The sequence below is a fragment of the Natator depressus genome, chromosome 13 (genome assembly GCF_965152275.1).
Source record: "Natator depressus isolate rNatDep1 chromosome 13, rNatDep2.hap1, whole genome shotgun sequence".
NCBI classification, from domain to species: Eukaryota; Metazoa; Chordata; order Testudines; family Cheloniidae; genus Natator; species Natator depressus.
In genome coordinates, this window is record NC_134246.1 from 4,578,387 (window position 1) to 4,596,582 (window position 18,196).

The 18,196-nt window shown below is 39.3% G+C and overlaps 1 protein-coding gene across 3 annotated transcripts in view; it reads left to right on the forward strand.

Moving 5' to 3' along the window:
• Positions 1–16,553, forward strand: part of DNAJC5 (DnaJ heat shock protein family (Hsp40) member C5) — a 62,835-nt gene extending 46,282 nt beyond the window's left edge. For all 3 annotated transcript variants that reach the window (XM_074969297.1, XM_074969295.1, XM_074969296.1), the window contains 4 exons: positions 3,739–3,856; positions 5,320–5,533; positions 7,857–8,028; positions 9,061–16,553. In XM_074969297.1, the coding sequence (XP_074825398.1) occupies positions 3,750–3,856; positions 5,320–5,533; positions 7,857–8,028; positions 9,061–9,164 (597 nt within the window). In that variant the 5' untranslated portion in view covers positions 3,739–3,749 and the 3' untranslated portion in view covers positions 9,165–16,553. The remainder of the gene's footprint in view (positions 1–3,738; positions 3,857–5,319; positions 5,534–7,856; positions 8,029–9,060) is intronic.
• The last annotated feature ends 1,643 nt before the right edge of the window (positions 16,554–18,196 follow it).

Genomic DNA, 18,196 nt, shown 5'->3' on the forward strand with positions numbered 1-18,196 from the left:
TCTGGTTGCAGAGAGATTAGTCAGTTGGAACTGCAGGACCCCTGTTTGTCTCATTTCTGTATCAGCCTCTGATCATCTGAATTCTCCCATGCAACTTTCCCAATCTGAAATAGCATTAGCAATACCACTTGAGGAAGGGCAGTCTCTTTCCCAGTGAGTAGCTCCAGTGCCATTACTAAAAATTTACGAAGCGCGTGAAATAAGTGAATTTTAATTTTTTTCCAAGGGGGGTAAGAGATGGGAATACTGTAATATTTAAAACTAGCATTTGCATATTCAGTGTAATAATTGAAAGAAGATATTTACTGTTTATCCATTGCAGGTTTATATAAGTGTGACATGCATTGTAAGTACTAGCAAACAACTCCTTCTCTATTTTCTTAAGTGGATTGGCTGAGCAGATAGGATAGGACCAGGGCAGTGGCGTCTTCACCTGGAGGTCTTTGACTCAATAATCAGAGCCCTAGGTCACCTATCACTCAACCTCTTTGCTTCCATATTCAACATGAAGATTTCCCATTTCTTCTCTAGGTGAAGGGACCGCTAACCCCATAGCCACATATATGCGTTCTTGTCCATGGCCAGAAGGATTGCTGTATACTTTCCCCTGTTTGCAGTACTCTTCGAGGCAATTCAAAGGAGAAAGGAAAGGGCAGAGTAATTCTAGTGGCCTCTCATTGGTAAATAAGCCCCTCCCTGGTTTTCAGATGTAATTGAGATGGCATCTTACTATCTGCTACTTCTCCCACTCAGGAAGGATCTTCAGTTGCAGGCAGCTAAAACAAGGATAGTCCGAGGATCTCAGATGAGCATTTTAGCTTCCAGCAAAGGATTGAAAAATAGGACATATTTGAGGACTTGGTCTAGATTTAAGACCTGGTGTGAAGATTTCATGTAGAACTCACCAAGAAAAAAGGCAAATCATGTATTGGAATTTCTGCGGAGAGGTCTTGCATTGGGCTTAAACCTCAAACAAAAATTTCAATGGCTGTAATTTCCAGCATTTTACTGACAAATGCAAGATGGTGTCCCACCAGGACATTGGAAGGCTTTTTGGAGCAGACTCCTTGGCATCTAAATTTAGTGTTAAATACCCTAAATAAACCACTTGAACCTCTGTCCCAAATATCTGTTTCCACAAAAAATGTTTTTTCCAGTTGCCACTGCTTCAGCAAGAAGAGTTTCAGAACTAGAAGCTTTATCAGCTGAACCACAGTACTGCACTTTTCAGCAGGACAAAGTTGTTTTAAGAACTAATGCAGTTTTCATTCCCACAGTAAATTTGGTATTCCATAGGCGCAGGTCCTTTCATCTTTCTGTCAGCATCCAAGTCATCCTGTTAAAAATTATGGCATACACTGGTTGTCAGGAGACCACTGCAGATCTAAATTGAATGTACTAGCCTTTTCAGAATACTACTGTTGCTTTTTGTTTTATACTATTCATCAGTGAATTGATACCTTGGCTGCTTTCTTATATCCCCAGTGACTAAAATGGTGCATAGCAGAAGCTTACAAGGCCAGAAGCCTTCCTGCTCCTGCAAATGTCCATGCTTATTCTCTCAGTAATGGCTACTTCCGGGGCTGAAAGGTCATATGCATCCTACAAAGAGGGGAAGCAGTCACTTGGTTGTCAGTACCCCTCTTTACAAAGTTTTACAAGCTGGATGTGCAAGCCTTGTGTGGCTTTCGATCAAGTGGTTCTGCATGCCATGGTACCACAATGACCAGACGGGAGGGAGTCTTACTCAATTGCATATTTTTAATTATACTATACCATCCTTGGCTATTTGCTGATATTGGATGTACCACCTCTATGGGATCTGTAGGCCTCCCTTGTTCAGAAGAATAGGAAAATGTATTTTAACTTACTGAAAGTTTCTTTTGTTCTAGTGGGAAGTTCTGCAGACTTGTCTTGCCCGCACCAAGCATTTTTCATTTCCAGGAGACTAATTTCCTTTTGCTCTCAGTTGCCATGCGTTAGGCCAGAATTAATACTTGTTCTGCTGTAAGAAATCTTAATATTAAGTTTCTGGTGTTTCAATAAGCTGCTAATCCTTTGAGAATTTAATACATGAGCAACAGCTGTAAAAGCATCTTGAACTGATGGAGCCTGCAAGGGGATAGCCACTCCCATCTTGTCCTGATGGATCTGATTCTGCAATAGGAAACCACTCTAAGAGGTCTGTGGACTTCCCCATTAGAGGAAAGGAAAATTTTGGAGTTGTTCTATTTGCCAGTGAAGTAAGCAGTCATAAGTCAATACATGAATGGAGCAGATCTTTTGGATAGAAGGTACCCTATTTTACATAGTCACTTTTTTCTAATGGTAATTGTATATCTAAGCATTTGAAATTCCTAATCCAATAGTAAGCAGATTTGAAATGGTCGATGTCATAAAGTAGTTATGCTGCATTCAGATTTGAATAACGTAACTGTTTAAACAAAAGGTCTCTCTTGAACTTTGCACTCCAACTTGTTTTTTCCCAAAATCTGTTTCGGTATTTTGATTATGATTAATTAAACATCTGACTTTAGAATTTGGTTTTAAAAGTCAGAAGAAACCTTCAGTACAATACTTCTCAGTTAAATACTATGTTTGCGGTGAACTGGGTGGCTGAGAGAGCTGGTAATGAGGTACAGAACCTTTTGTTTCTAGATCACCTATTGAATACAGCCAGATTTGGTAGTGGTGGAAAATTACTATCTAATGGCTGTTTGCTAACCTGAGCAAAAGTGGTGTTGGTTTTTTGGCTAAACCACTATCACAACTGCAAGCCTTGTTGGTGATCTCGGTGGAGAGGCCAGGGATTTAGTGAGCAGGGAAGAGATTGAATTGCTCTCAGCCACATATATACTATAGTTAGTGAGAGAGAGAGAGTGTGTGTGTGTGTGTATAATCAGGGTGAGGATTGACATACGTTGTTGGAATGATGTGGTGAAGCTTACACTACACCGTGCATGCTGTGGGTGACCAGAGGAATTCCTCTGTTCAAGCTGTCAATCTGACACCTTTCCTGAGTCTTTAAAGTTCGTTTAACCAAGACAAGTAATTTATTATTTGTATTGTCAGCACCTAGGAACCCTAGTCGTGGACCATGACTCCATTATGCTAGGGACCGAACAAACCCAGAACAAAAAGATGGTCTCAGCACACAAGCAGCCTAATTGTTGTCAAGTTTTTTGTAGGCATTGTGGAAAAGGAGAGTGTTTAAGGAGAGATTTGGAGGAAGATAATGAGGTAGTTTTATGAACGTTTAATTTATGCACATCAGCTGTTTACCTCAACTCGTTTCATGGTTCTGTAGCAGCTGACTTGTTCCATTTCATTACCTGGATTATAAATGAATGTGTTTAAGTAGAGTCTGAGTCTATGTTCTATCATAATGTTTATGTTGAGCCCCAGCTTCTAATTTTTCCCAGTTCCAGAAATGTGTAGTGGTTTTGATTTGCCCAGATTTATCCTGATAGTTTGTTGTTTTTCCCCTGACAATGCAAAGCTGGAAGATGTAAGAAAGCAAGGTAAATAGCTTTGTTTGGAACTTTTAGCATCTCTTCAAAGGCCACTTGTAATTTTTTTGAAGAAAAGATAAAAGTTCATATAAAAACTCTAGTGGAGTTGGCGGTTGATCATTGAACGAAGTCAGAGGTCTGGACTTTGTTTGGTTATAAGTATCTTTGTTTTAGATGGGATTTTCAATAGCTTTGCTCTAATGCATGGGGGGTTTCTTCCACTCAGGTTAGTTCAACATGGCAGACCAGAGGCAACGTTCGCTGTCTACCTCCGGAGAATCATTGTACCATGTCCTAGGACTGGACAAGAATGCCACTTCCGATGATATAAAAAAGTCATACAGGTAAAGGTTCAAATGTCTGGTCCCTGACACTTCACAGAGCATGTTTACTAACCGTTTCAGATAGTCCGAATGTCACGTTCAGTGTGTTATGTAGTCTGTGCTTATATTTATCAATACTCCTCATATTACTTATTATATTACTAAGTATAATACTTATATTTACACAATACTTGTGTCAGCAATGTATTTCAGTATCTGTAAAAATCAGTTAACATTTTTTCACATTAAACTTTAAATACTAATTTTTTAAAATCCAGATTTGACTTTTAACCTTAAAAAACAAAAAAACCTGAAACTGCTTTGCATTGTCCAATTTTTTTAATCTTATTTTTTTGGGGAGAAAAAAAATCACAATACTGTTCTTGTGTTTAATTGCTACTCATAAATATTGTGCTACAGTTCAGTATGGTTATAGTTAACAAATGGCAGTGGTTTGAACATTACACTAGGGGTCAGTAGTAATCTTGGCTTGTGAATGCTCTTGAGAGAAAATAGTTTTCCCTTTATTTTTGTCCCTTTTTTCTCACGAAAGCTTATGCTCAAATAAATTTGTTAGTCTCTAAGGTGCCACAAGTCCTCCTTTTCTTTTTGAAGTATAGTTTGGTGGCATTACCCTAATTTTGTACCACAGAATTACAATGGCCCAAATAAAGTATGGACGATTGGTTTCTCTTTTCATATCTATTAATAGGTTATTTTACCAGTTTTTCTTCAGAGATTCTTTTTATTCTCTTCCGAGTGTCTGAACTTTCAAATTTAAACAGAACCCAAAGATCAAAAGAACCTTTTGTTCCTGAATTCAGTGACCTCAACAGGCTGTATACACTTCCAGATCCGTTGAAGCCACGTTGCTGAAAACTTAATGGAGTCTGTAATGATTTTCTGATATCTGGTAACTGTGAAAGTTAATTCCACCGCAAGCACATCTTGAATTGAACAATAGGCTGTTTCTGCACAGTGATTTGAGCACTGATCCCAAATAATTGTCAGTTCTATTTTTAGTTTGCTAGACGTTGCAGGTTAGGTGTGGCAGCATTCTCAGATGTGGCCTTCAGAACCCTGTCTTAGATTTGCTGCGCGTTCTATTCTGTTATGTATGCCCCCCTTCATTTGGAGCATTGCTACTGAGAACTTAACAGTACAAATTGCTAGATCAGATGAGCAGAAAAGAAAGCTTCCTCTGTCTTTGTACTGAAGTCTCAATCTGAAATTCATCCTGTGAGCTCCACTAGGCTAGTGGGATAGACCATGTAGAAAGATTACAATTTTGTTACCATCTAAAGGAGACTCAGTGGGGCAATGGAAAGGTAGAAGTGAAGTAAATCATAATTCTGTAAATACTCTTGCCTGAGACTGGAGAGCCTGTCAGATTTGATGGGAGGAAAGATGGACAGGTCAATCTACCTATTGTAGTAGGATGAATTGCAAAAAAGCACCTGAGAATTTTTTCCCCCACTCCACAGGAAACTTGCATTGAAATATCATCCTGATAAGAACCCAGATAATCCAGAGGCTGCAGATAAATTTAAAGAGATCAACAATGCACATGCAATATTGACTGATGCCACAAAACGAAACATATATGATAAGTATGGCTCCTTGGGCCTGTACGTAGCAGAGCAGTTTGGAGAGGAGAATGTGAACACATACTTCGTCCTATCCAGCTGGTGGGCAAAGGTAAGTGAAATAAAGATTTTTTTTGCATTTATTCTGAACAGATGCTTAGCCATTGAATGGGTACTGTACCAATATTGGTAATTGGATATTCGTGGTATTTTATTTCATTTATTTGATATATCTGGCACCTATCCAGAACTTTAGACAGATCCCAACATTTAAAACACCATTAGAAAATCTGTTTTTATGCAATACTTTTTATCCATCAATTTTCCAGTTACAAATTCCCAATTAATAGACTCCCACAAAGAACTGCACACCATAGCTAGTCATTTAATAGAATCACACCTCAGTCACCCTCCAGTTTCCTTTGCCTGTAAACCCTCAACCTCCCTAAGTGATTAAGAGAAAAGATAAAATTAGCAGTGTGCCCAGGAAGATTAACATATCTGAGCTCTCGTAGACCATGGAGAATGCCCTTCCATTTGTGTTGGGGTCTCTAGTTTAGGCATCTGCATTGATCTTAACTGTGACAACGTGGTCAAGGAAAGAGAGGGGGTCCTTTAAGCAACCAGGTTCCGAAACATTTTAAGGTTTAATAGACTAAAACAGGCACTTAGATAACTGCCCAGAAATGTATTGTTCATCAGTATCTGTCTGTGTATTGGTGGTGTGCACTTCCTGAGTGCTGCTCAACTGCTAGGCGACAGCATTCTGCACTATCTTGATCTTCCACAGCGTCTCAGTGTGCTACTGCAGGTAGGCCTATCACAGTAATCTGTCTTAAGTGACACAGGCACAAATAACAGTAGCCAGTTCTGCATCATAGTGAGATGCAGATGGAAGCGATGTTTGGTTGTGGGTGGTGGTTTTTTTTGTTTTTGTTTTTTTAAGCAACAGCTGCTACTAGATTTTACAGAAACATCCCTGGACCTAATAAATTCCAAGATTGCAAACTTGAGCCACAAATCCACTCCCTTAAACAGGCAAGCTCACTAAGTATTCCCATCTTCTCCCTCAACACCCACCATTTCTTCAGCCAGTTTGCTCTAATCCACTTTTCAGTTTCATAGACAATGGATTATTTATTTATTCTCCTGCACCCAGCCAGTTCTGAAGTGATGGAAACAGAGCTGAATATTGTTGTAGTCAGTAACATTGTAGCTCGTGTCCTCCTGAACTCTTAATAGTCTCATATGCACATTGAACAGGAGATGTAATAAATCTTATGTGGAGAATTTCTGGCAATAAACATTGCCAGTTCCCAAGAATCATTGTGTTTTACTTGATTCATGTTTATATTGCTGCACTCAGATGCGTGCAAACCCTGAAATGCAATTGTGAGATCTTTACCACTCAGGAATTTAGAGCATTTAAAAGAAAATATGAGATGTGAGTTATATATAATCTATAAATCATTCTCTTTTTTTGGAGGGCGGATGATAATGTTTGTCATATGCAAATATATCATGATTAATTATATTTCTTAGGAGCCACTTGATTCTTAGTAGGAAATCTGAACTCTTCTAGCTCACTGTGCTTTAGTACAGTGACATTACTTACCATTCTACGTGGTTGATTAAGATTGTTTTCCAGTCTTGATGATTCAGGCATTGGGTATGTTTTTCTGCGTAGTTGCCAGCACCTTCATCTCCTGACTCCTTTGGGGTGAGAAAATAGTTGTATCACTGATGGATTGGTGACTGGATAATTGGCTGAAATAAAAGAACCCTCCCGGGTAGCAATGCAAAAAGAGTTGCATTTTACCATCAGTGGGTGCCACTATGAACACCACAGGCACCTGGAGAGGGGCAAGACAAGACGAACTCCAATTAGTATTTCATGACTGGTTCTTAGCCTTATCTACACTTTAGGATGCAGCTGAAACAGTAGCTCAGTATACCCAGTTTCAGGAATTTTTTTTTCAGGATGCAGTATTCTGCTGTGAATAATGTATGAGTCTTATTTTTAAGTAGTGTTGCTTTGTCCCTTTGTATCCTGACCCTAGGCCCTCTTTGGGGAGGGGGTGGAGAGGAGAAGATTCCTTTAATTTGCTTTGCCTCTAGAGTGCTTCTCCTCAGGTTCCTCTTCCTGTGTATCCAGTCCTTCTCAGCAGCCCAGTGTTCACACTGGATTAGAATGTTAATGACTGTTTTCTTAATTAGGAAATAAAATACTGCATATTCGTATTTGTTTGTTTGATTCTGTTCCAGTGACGAGCCTTATGTCCAAAGCAGCTGGATCTCTGTTTATATAATTAACCCATTTAAACTGACCTCTTCTGTAGTTAGAGCTCTAGGTTAGGTAACAGGAGCTATCCACTTTGTTAGAAGATGCAGCTTATGTGTTGTGTACATTCTTTCTGTTCCTCTCCTTTCTGCAGGCCCTGTTTGTGTTCTGTGGGCTCATCACAGGCTGCTACTGCTGTTGCTGTCTGTGTTGCTGCTGTAACTGTTGCTGTGGAAAGTGTAAACCTAAACCTCCTGAAGGCAGCGAGCAGGAATACTATGTCTCTCCAGAGGACTTGGAGGCACAGTTACAGTCGGACGAAAGGGGTAAGTTTCATTAACAGCAGGTGAGGAATAGGTCATTGGAGATGGGGTAGCTGAAGTAATAAACCAGCCAGATTCTTGTGCTTATGTGTAGTGGCCCTTTACACGGAAAGCACATTAAGTTAAATGTCACAGCAGCTGTGCAAACCGCCTCAGGCATGTGGGAAGAAGGATTCTTCCCCATATAAGCATGTCCAATATGATCAATCAACACAGAATCTGAGCTTTCATTTTAAAATTGTTTATATCAGTGCAAACCTTGCGTTCTGTTCGTGTTTTTTTACTGATGCCTCAGCTGCTGGACTGTGTACCGCTCTCTTCTTGAATCATGGACAGAGTGAGCAAATGAAGGAGCAGCTTTAACATCCTCTGTTGAATTGCTGAGGCTCCTAGCTCCTCTAGACTCCAACTACCATGGAGCTATGGGGCGGATGATCTACTTCACTCCACCTTTTCTGCTGCTTTGCAGCCTCCTCTCCTCACTGGCCTTAGACTCTTCTCCTACCCAATTCCCACAGATATCAGCTCTAGGCCCAGAGAGGGGAACAGAAAGTACCTGGTTGCTTATCTTCCAGGGATGGGCCAGAGATCCTAGCAGCTGTTAACGAGTGAAAATATTATCTTTCAGTCTTTAGCTGATCAATGCATGGAGCTATGTAAACTTATTTCTTTGAGGCAAGAAAATGATTTTGAGTTAAAAGGAAACAGCCTGAGTTGGGTATTATGATTTAGTTCACTTAGTCTGGAATTAATGCTTTTAAGAGGGAAACCAGTAATGGCTGCTCTATGCATGCATGGCTCTTGATAGGTAAATTAAAACACCATTCCTTCAAATAAAGTACCTAGCATGCAGGTGTTCTCATTTGATTTGAACTCCAACTGAAAATAATGAATTAAGATAGTGCTTCAGAAGAGAGGGTGTGGAAGTGTATTGTTGATACTGTCGCTGAGAAGTGTGATTGCCTGCTGCCTGCCAAAAATTAATGGAAACTATTTTCCCCAGTGCAATAAAACATTGCTTTCACTTCTTTTCAGAGGCCACAGACACACCTATTGTGATACAACCAGCATCAGCTTCAGAGACGACCCAGCTCACAACCGACTCTCACCCCAGCTACCACACTGATGGATTTAACTAAGTTAAGGAAACACTGATTTAGAATGGATAAATAAATACATGGCCAACTCAACACTAGAATCATGAACATTAGAAATAGTGAATGGGGGGGGAAAAAAATTTTGCCACAGTAAGAAGGCAGCCTCCAACCTGCTGAGAATATTTTGTAATCCCTTCAGCCTTTTGTCACCTTCAGTGTCGTATCTTGATGATACATGAAGTGCTGTAGCATGCAGTATTTAAAGCAGTTTAGCTATGGTCTTATTTGTTTGTTTTTTCCTTTTTTATAGCATGTATGGAGTTATGTTAAATGTCTGTTTGTGTTATGTATTGAGGAGTTTTCACAATAAGAGTATGATGGAGACATTCTGCATTTTAAGCAGTGATACCAGCCTAAAACAAGATCTTTTTAAAAGTGAGTAAAATCAGTCACACACAAGCTGCTCTGCTTCCATACAGTTGAACTGTGAAGACCATAGAGCTCATCATTTTTATGATTGCCACAAAGATCTTAAGATCTTTGTTTTTAGCCCTTCCTGTCTCTCCTTGCACCTCTATCTAAGCAAGTTTACAATGCAAAGAACTGAAAAAACACCAACGTGATAGGGCAGGAATTCTTTAATGCCGGTTTACTCTTCAGACGTTAAATTGATGGACAGCTCCTTATGCATAATGGGAATTCTCTGATAGTATAGGCCCAAAATGTAGGTTGTGACAAAAACCAAATGTTAGAATTATTTTTAGGGACTTTTTTATTTCAAGCAGAAGCTGTTTGTCTGAGTTTAAGCATTCCCCTGCAGTATTTATTGCAGCCTCTTGTTAGTGCATGAGACTCTTAAAGTGAAACTGATTAGTCCGTTTTCATTATTCAAGTGAAGGAAACACAAAGTAAACAAATAGCAGCAATGGTGGAAAGCAAATTAGATTTTTAAAATGCTCTTTTAATAATCTAAAATGCTATTAGTAAGACCGTTAGGAACACTTTTTTTAAAAAAATGCTTTTCACCTGACCACGTCCCTTTAACTTTGTCATGAACAACTTTTTGGAATATGTAAATGGCTATTTAGGAACAAAACACCTCACTTTGTGTTTATCTCAAATAATAGTTTGCACACAGTGTTCTGTTTAGATTTGTTTGTTTACACGTTTTATTTTTCTTCACATAAATTATTGTGGAAACTATTAAAGTTTCCTGTGCTATCTTGAAATCAAATCATGTCTGAATAATGTTTAAAACTGTAGTTTAATTTGTGAATTTTAGGTTTGCTCAGCTGTCACAGAAGCATTTACTTTGCAGCTGATATATTTTGCTTTTAACAGATTTCTCTTTAGAAAATGTTGAGTAAGGATTTAGGGGAACAACTAGTAAACTTATACACAGGGAGCTTTTGGTAGTTAGTTATGCCTCTTCTGCTTTGATCTTTTATGTCTATATCACTTCTCCTCTCTTCCCTTTGCATCTGTTTCTTCACATCACATGCCCCCACCACACACTTTTTCAGGCCCTACAAAGTGACTGACATCCTTCCAGCCAACATTCCCTTTGGGACTCTTCCATTCTGCTCTTTCACAAGGCAGAGGGGTCACTTTGGAGAAAGTGCTTAGCACTGCTCAAGTCTCCCTGCCAGCCTAAAGAAGAAGAAGCCCGGGAACTGAACTAAGGTGTCTTGCCATAGCAGGGCAAAGCACTACAATTGGGCTAACCTTGCATAGTTTCTTTGTTATTGAAGGCTGTAGCTTGTGCCTTGTCAAGATGTGCAGAAATGTCCATGTGAATATCCTTCACTATAACCTTGCACATAGTGAAAGGTTAATTAAAACCTCTGGCTTGAAATCCTGCCAAACATATTAGGCAAAAAAGATTTCAACTCTCCATGCTGAATCAGGTTGTTCTAAAAGCAGACTTTTCCCCCCTAATAACTGCTGGTGCATGAACACAATTGCATGCATGTAAGTCTGATGCAGGCAAAAGTGTGCTTTTGACTATGTTGGATCCTGGTGTGGTATCAAAAGGGAATCTGTCATACTACTTAGCTAAACAGATTTTAGATACCATAGACATTTATGAGCCATTTCCCCCTGTAGCATTTGAGTAAAGTTGATAATCCTACAAACTTGAAGTTACTTGAACACTATTACCAGCATATCTTGGGCTACCAGTGATTTACTGCTCTGCTCTTTGTTTTAGTACTTAGCATCAGGAAAAGGCCTGTGTTGCCGTCTCAAGAGATCAGTCACAATCTGATCTTAGATCCTTGCTTGGATGGGGAATAAATTAAGTTTCCAGCTCAAAACTAGGGTCACAGTGGCCTTGTATAGACTCTACCTAAACCCATACTTAGTGTTATGTTCTACTCTGGAGTACATTAGGATATATATGCAAACTTAATTCCCTAGAAGCTTACTGGCCAAAGCTGCTTTTGTGGTCTGAACATCTCAGTGAATGCTACTGGGTAAAAGTTAACTGCACATTTATCTGCATAGCTGACAAAAGGGGCTGGTAAAATGAGGGAAAGACTCTTTCCGCATATATTAATTACACTCCAGAATATTCTTCCTTCCTCTGGTCTAGAACAACTGATGCAAAACATCAGTTCATTTGAATTGTCACTTTAATGTGAAGAAGTTGTGACTCCTTGTATCAGGGATCCAAGTTAGTTTTGATCTTTAGTTAGTTTTGAAATTGCAGATGCTATTTCTTAGTTTCCGTAGCACTTCATTTGCATCAGTAAAGTCATCAGGATGTTTCTGTGTGCAATGTGAGAATTAAATGCAGGACAAGGCTTCTTAACTCTAGCTTCAAACTCCACTGAAGTCACTTGCTGCATTCTTTGTAAACAATGTCACAGTGTAGAAGCCCTGTGTACTTTTAAATACTAACTGATCTTAAAACTGAAATTGAGGAAGATCAGAAAATCGAAGTTAAAGATGACACCTCAGTTCATGTTCTGCACTGTTTGGAAAAAAAGCCATGAAAGGGTACATTTAAAAGTGCACCACAATGGTGTTAGGGGAGGAAAAAAACCCAAGATTCAGCCTAGTAACACATTTATATATACTTGATTATCGACTACATAAGTCCATAATTTCCTCCTTTTTAATTACCTAGCAAGACCATAATTCAGAAAGTGGTAGTTTCCTTTCAACAGTTGATGTGTCCACATCCATCTACAGTAAATTAGCAGACCATGCATCATTGTATGTGGTTATGTTGTTAGGGAAACACCAGAACTCTGATCTCAGGACATAGTGCACTCCCTCCCTTACTTTTTAACATCTTAAATCTTTTCAACGTAAGATTTGTTGCAGGAGTGTCATCCCTTTTTTTCCTGACTGCTCAGTTTTTATATGAAACACGTGGTTATTTTAAATGTAGTTTGTTATTTCAGAAAAGGATGTTAAACTGCATTATGTATCCAGAAGACTTGAAAGTTATCCATTCTCCTTTTCATCTTTGTTTTTTATTTAAAAAGGGCCCTGCCAATAAATAACTTGCCACATTTATTTTTAATTGACATATACATTATACATAAACACCACAAGTTCTAAAACTACTACTTGCACTTTTATAATTGCAAAATGGCCAAACTTTGTGACACACCCAGTGAGTACAAAATGTAAATAGTGGTTCCTTAGCAAAAATCTTACATGCCAAGCAGCAGCAAGCATTTCCAAACTTTATGGGATGCTTGCATTATACTTACCAGAATTGGAATCGCAGCTTCTCTTGAAGGCTAGAACAGGCACCAAAGCCTGGGAAATAAAAAGGGAAGTCAACTTAAAGGCCATTGTTACTGGCTTAGATGCAGAATGTTTCTTACCAAAACACTTAACCTAAGCAGCTTTATTCTGTGTTAAGTGTATTGCCAGAGTTAAACTTAAACTTAAGGTTTTTTTAAAAGTTACACTATAAGAGAAATTTTCTCTGTTTCCTGAGGTCTTTGTTTAGGTTATTTAGTCGTTCCCATCCAGCTCATAAAATCTATTCAGAGCACTAGCTCCCTTAGTAGATAGAAACATAACCGCTTGGTATCTAGGAGGTGGGATTTTTGAGACAGCCCAGTCTGGGGAGTACCCAAATGAGTGATATTAAGGACCACGGACTTTACTTCCAAGTTTTGTTGTGAATCCTAGAGAGGATATGTAAACAAAGCAGCTCTTCAGTATCAGCGAATACTTAAGTACCATCAGTTTTTCATAACGGCAGAACTGCCATTGAAGTAGCTGGTGATGGATTTATTGTACCCCATTCTTTCTCTGGATGTGGAAATCCCCAAACTTCATCTAGAGCAACAAATGACGAGTCAAAATCTTCACTTTAAGTGAATGAAGGGCCACTGTGCCTGTTAAATGCCAGGTTAATTTCATTGGTAATGTATGTAGGAAGTTAACTATTTATCTGTATTTAAATTTGTTTATGTAAACGTCTTAATGGCATTTGATATGTAGATTTCTGCTAATTCCATGCAGTGACATTTTAGAGCCATATCTTCAGTCTTATTTTTAGATTTGTAACATTTTTAAACTGCTTTAGATATTAGTGCTCAGTGTTTAAAATATATGATGCTCTTTGAGATTTATATGTGCAGAACCTGTTCAGAAAGAAGGTGTTAATGTGGTACTAGAACAAGGTACTAAGTCTTTCAACAATGTTGTGGTAGAGGGACAACAATTTTTAAAGCCCATTCTGTCAGAGCCAGTTTACACTACAGATATAACTAAGTTAGGGAGCTGATTGAAGTTTGTTCCTGATCCATTTTTTTTACTAGGGTCATTTTATGTCGTGTGGTGGGACCTGTGTGTGCTTTTACAGGGCTAGACTTTGAGTATCGATAGTGTACACCGGCCCTGAAAGAGGTGCCCTGTTCCCTTAACTAGTCTGTGCCCTTAAAATCTGTCTGATCCCCTTCGGTGTTCTCGACGTTTCCAAATAATTTAGGAAATGTGTTTGTGCTGCAGTTTTCCCTGCCTAGTGCAACTGGATATTGGCTCGGCTTTTACACAGGATCCTGGCTAGGTAGATTGATAGGCTTCTGCCGCTTTGCAGTTCCTCCATCTTACTGACCCCTCTGGGTGCTGTTCAGCCTGCATTAATCCTTGGACTGGAGCACTGAAACCCAGCTCCTGTACAGATGTTTATAGTATGAGGTTAGTATGAATTGAACATGCATAACCATTTGAACGCCACTGCTCCCTTCTATAGAGGGGGCCTTCTAGTTTGTAGTGTACCACTGAACTGCTTATACACCTTAAAAGAAATACCACTGATAGCTTGGAAAGTTTAATTTTGTTGGCTATATTGGGAAGGGAAAAGGCAGGAAATCTTGTCAGTGTTCAAGTCCTATGAGAACTGATAGTCTGTTTCACATACTGCATTTGGAGACTTCACTGTTATCTAAATGAGAGACTACAAGCCTGAAGTCCCTGTTTCATTCCAGGAAGGTGCTTTCTTCAAAGGCTAAGCTACATCAGGGCAACTGTTTGTCTCTTGCTCGCCATGCCAAACTCCATAATTCGGGAAGACACATTTTCATTTGGAAGAAAAATGCCAATATTCCATGCACCATTCTGTTTATTCCTCGAGGGAAATGCTGGGTATTGGTAGGTTACATTCAGCTGTAACCCGAATAGATTGCTCCAGAATTAATGGCTGTCTTCTTCCCTACTACATTTTCACAACCAACAAAGAATGTTTCCTTGTTGTTGTTTGTGGATGGTTGCTGATTATATTTTGTGTGCAGCAGTGGTTTCCAAAAGACTTGAAGGCTTATTTGAACCCTGTCAACTGCCCTTTGATCCTGTCCCATGAGACTGTGTGACTGGAGGTGTAACAAAAAACATCGATAGTTCCTGATTCCTGTGCTGGTTTTAGATACACTGTACCCTGTGCAGTGGGGGATTCAATGTAGTTTGCAAATCAAGGAGGTCCAAACCGTGTGCTGTAAGTATGGGATTGCAATATTGTGTGTGTGTGTATGTATGTATATATGCACATATGTATATATTTATACAACATATGTGCACCTGGTACTGCTGCTGGCTGTCTTTGGTGGTAAAACACGAAATTTGCTTCCCAGCACTACTCTTATGAACTCTCAGCCAGACAAGTGAAGAAGTTAGTTTTGTGTGCCCAGAATCAGAACTTCTCCTTTCAGCTGCAGGAAAAAGAAGTAGATCTGTGAGTGAATGACAGGTGAAGGAAAAAAATGAACAGATCCTGTTGTATAAATAGAACTAGGTAAAGTATTTGAGTAAGAATGTCATGCCATATGTAAGGGGGGTAAAAATCCTCTCAGCTTCTGTGTGTCCACAAAGTCTTCTCTCCTTGCTAGAATGACTGTATCTTGAATAATAAGATGCCTTTGCACTGTCTGGTTCAGTAACCCCATTTTTTGTTGCTTACAGACAGACTGACTTCAAAAGGGTGGCATGGAATTCATTATGAATTGTAAAGTAAAACTAGTGGTGACTTGAAAGCCACACAGATTGTGGCCAGTGTTCGTATTACTACCACCAAATTACTTCTAGTCATCTTGGTTAGAGAATGCCAGGTGGTCCTTCTTGGGCCCCATGTCCCTGAACGTGTTGCTTAACATGAAGACAAAGTACATGCACAAATCACATTTGGTTTTTCTATTTGCTAATGGCAATCAGCACAAATGTGAAATCCTATGGGGATCAAGGAGGGGTTCCTTTTGCTACTTAAATGTTTGAACTGACATTTGTGTCTGTCACAATAGATGAACCTTGACATTTGCCCAGTTCAGAAAACTTTTGCTGTTGAGGTTTCCTTTTTTGGTGCATGTGTGCCACTTAAGCCAATTGCTGTCATTCCATTCATTCTGCCACGTCCCCTCCTTCTTCTCCTTTTTGAGGTAGGAGAGGAGAGGCTACTGGTTTGCCTGGTCACTGACATCCAACAAGGTTTATATTTGTTTTGCATGTGAGCAAGGCCCTGAGATAAGCAATTCACTATGGGTTTGTCATGTCAGCCTCTTATGAAGCCTGTGGGAGCTGAAGATGTAATGAGAGAATGCATTTCACATTTGCACTGTTTTTCAGCTCTGGTGGGGTGAGGGAAAAGCCCTTGTTTAAAAAATGTTAGCAGTTGTAAAAACAAAGGATTAAAGCATCTGAAAAGCAATTATATATGTATAGACATATATATATTTTGTTATGTAACTAAAGGACCATACTTTGAATTGTATGTAAGTAAATGTGGCTGTCTGAACTTTGTGGATTGTAACACTCAATACTACTGAGCTCCTGTACATACATACATACGGTTAAAGCAGAAGGAATTATTTTATGTTTTAGCATGGTAATTTGTGTAATGTATGTCTCAGTATAAACTAAAATAAAGATTGCTAAATTATCTGAAACCACTGTTGTAAAATAAATGTTTTCAATGCAGAAACATTTGTTTGGGTTTTTTCTTTCCATCTTTAATGCAGCCTTCTTTGGCTACCAAGAGCATCACTTTGCGACGTCAACCACAGCACAGAGGGTGTTACCTAGCACCTTTGAACACTTGTCCACATCATGAACCTCACCACACACTTTGTGGTTGCTACTCAGAAGAGACTGGAATAGGAGGGGTGTTTAGGTTGGATTTCAGGTGAAGGTGGAGTTTTGCTTGAACTTGATTTCACTAAAGGTTTTCCCGTTACTGAATGTGCACAGACCTGTTGGCTCTTGACTCGTGAATATTTAAATCTCCTCCTTGAAATAACCTGGTTTAGGATTCCCTTACACTGGTGTTTCTCAATTTTCCTCACCTTTGGCCCCCAAATCACCCATTTTTTTTCTCCCGTAACTCTACATTCCAGCATCTATTGTGCTGTTTTGGTTCAAAAGGCTTTTGTGATATGTAATGCAACATTAAATTTTAGTTCCTTGTGTCATACATGCAAAAAGTAGGCAAATTTAAATATTGAACATGTAAAATACGTGAAGACAACTTAAATTTTCAAAAGGAAAAAAAAAATGCAAAACCTCTCATAAATGGCCAAAATTGTTGCATATACTTACCTTTACCAATAAATAGTTGGTTTTCCCAGAATTACATATGAAAATAAACCCCTTGACACACATTTATTCTCATGTTTGTTTGCTTTTATGAATTTTTTGTACATGTGCTCAGATTGGCATTCTATTAATCTTAAAAAAAATTTATGAAGGATTACTCCATTAATCATATAACAGGAGACCATTTGAATAAGATGGGAACTAGCATACATCATGTGAAGCTTGTCCGCTAGCACATCATATCTTTGCCTTGATAGAACTAAGAATTCATAGGGCGTGGAAAACTGTTAAGTTTGCCTGTCAAGAACACATTGAAAAGGAGAGGTTTCTTCTGTCTCAGGTAAATACGTGGTCGCCGACTCCATACTATCTGAGCACCTCACAATCTTTTAATGTATTTATCCTCACAACACCCTGTGAGGTAGGGCAGTGCGATTGTCCCCCTTGTACAGATGGGGAAACTGAGGCAGAGAGGCTAAGTGACTTTCCAAGGTTATTCAGGAGGGTTGTGGCAGGGACTTGAGCCCAGCTCTCCCAAGTTGTAGGCTAGTACTCTAACCACTGGATCATCCTTCCTCACTTTGCAACCTCTTATGTAAGTCCCAGTAATGGGTGCTGTGCAAGATCCAGATTTATCCTCTAGTTAGTCGACTGCTGCTGTGGTCGGGAGTAGCCATTATGCAACCCTCTCTCCATCCCATAATCAAACAGCTGAGCTTTTCTCCTGACTATTCTTTTAACTGCTCTCAATCTCACATTTGTTTATATTTCAGCAGCACCCAAAGGTCGCCAGTCAGATATTCCTTGCACTAGGGAAACCCCCGTGCCAAAGAGCTTATGCGTACTGGGTGCCTGGATGTGTGCACCCTGGCTCTGTGTGAACTAATTTAAATGTGCTTGAGTCCTTTTTAGCTTCACCACCTATAGTGGATGTCTCTGTTGGGTAATCTGCTGACACTGGGCTATGAATTCAGACTGAATGAGCCTTCTTTCCCTCCAGAGATGAGCAAGAACCTTAATAGTAA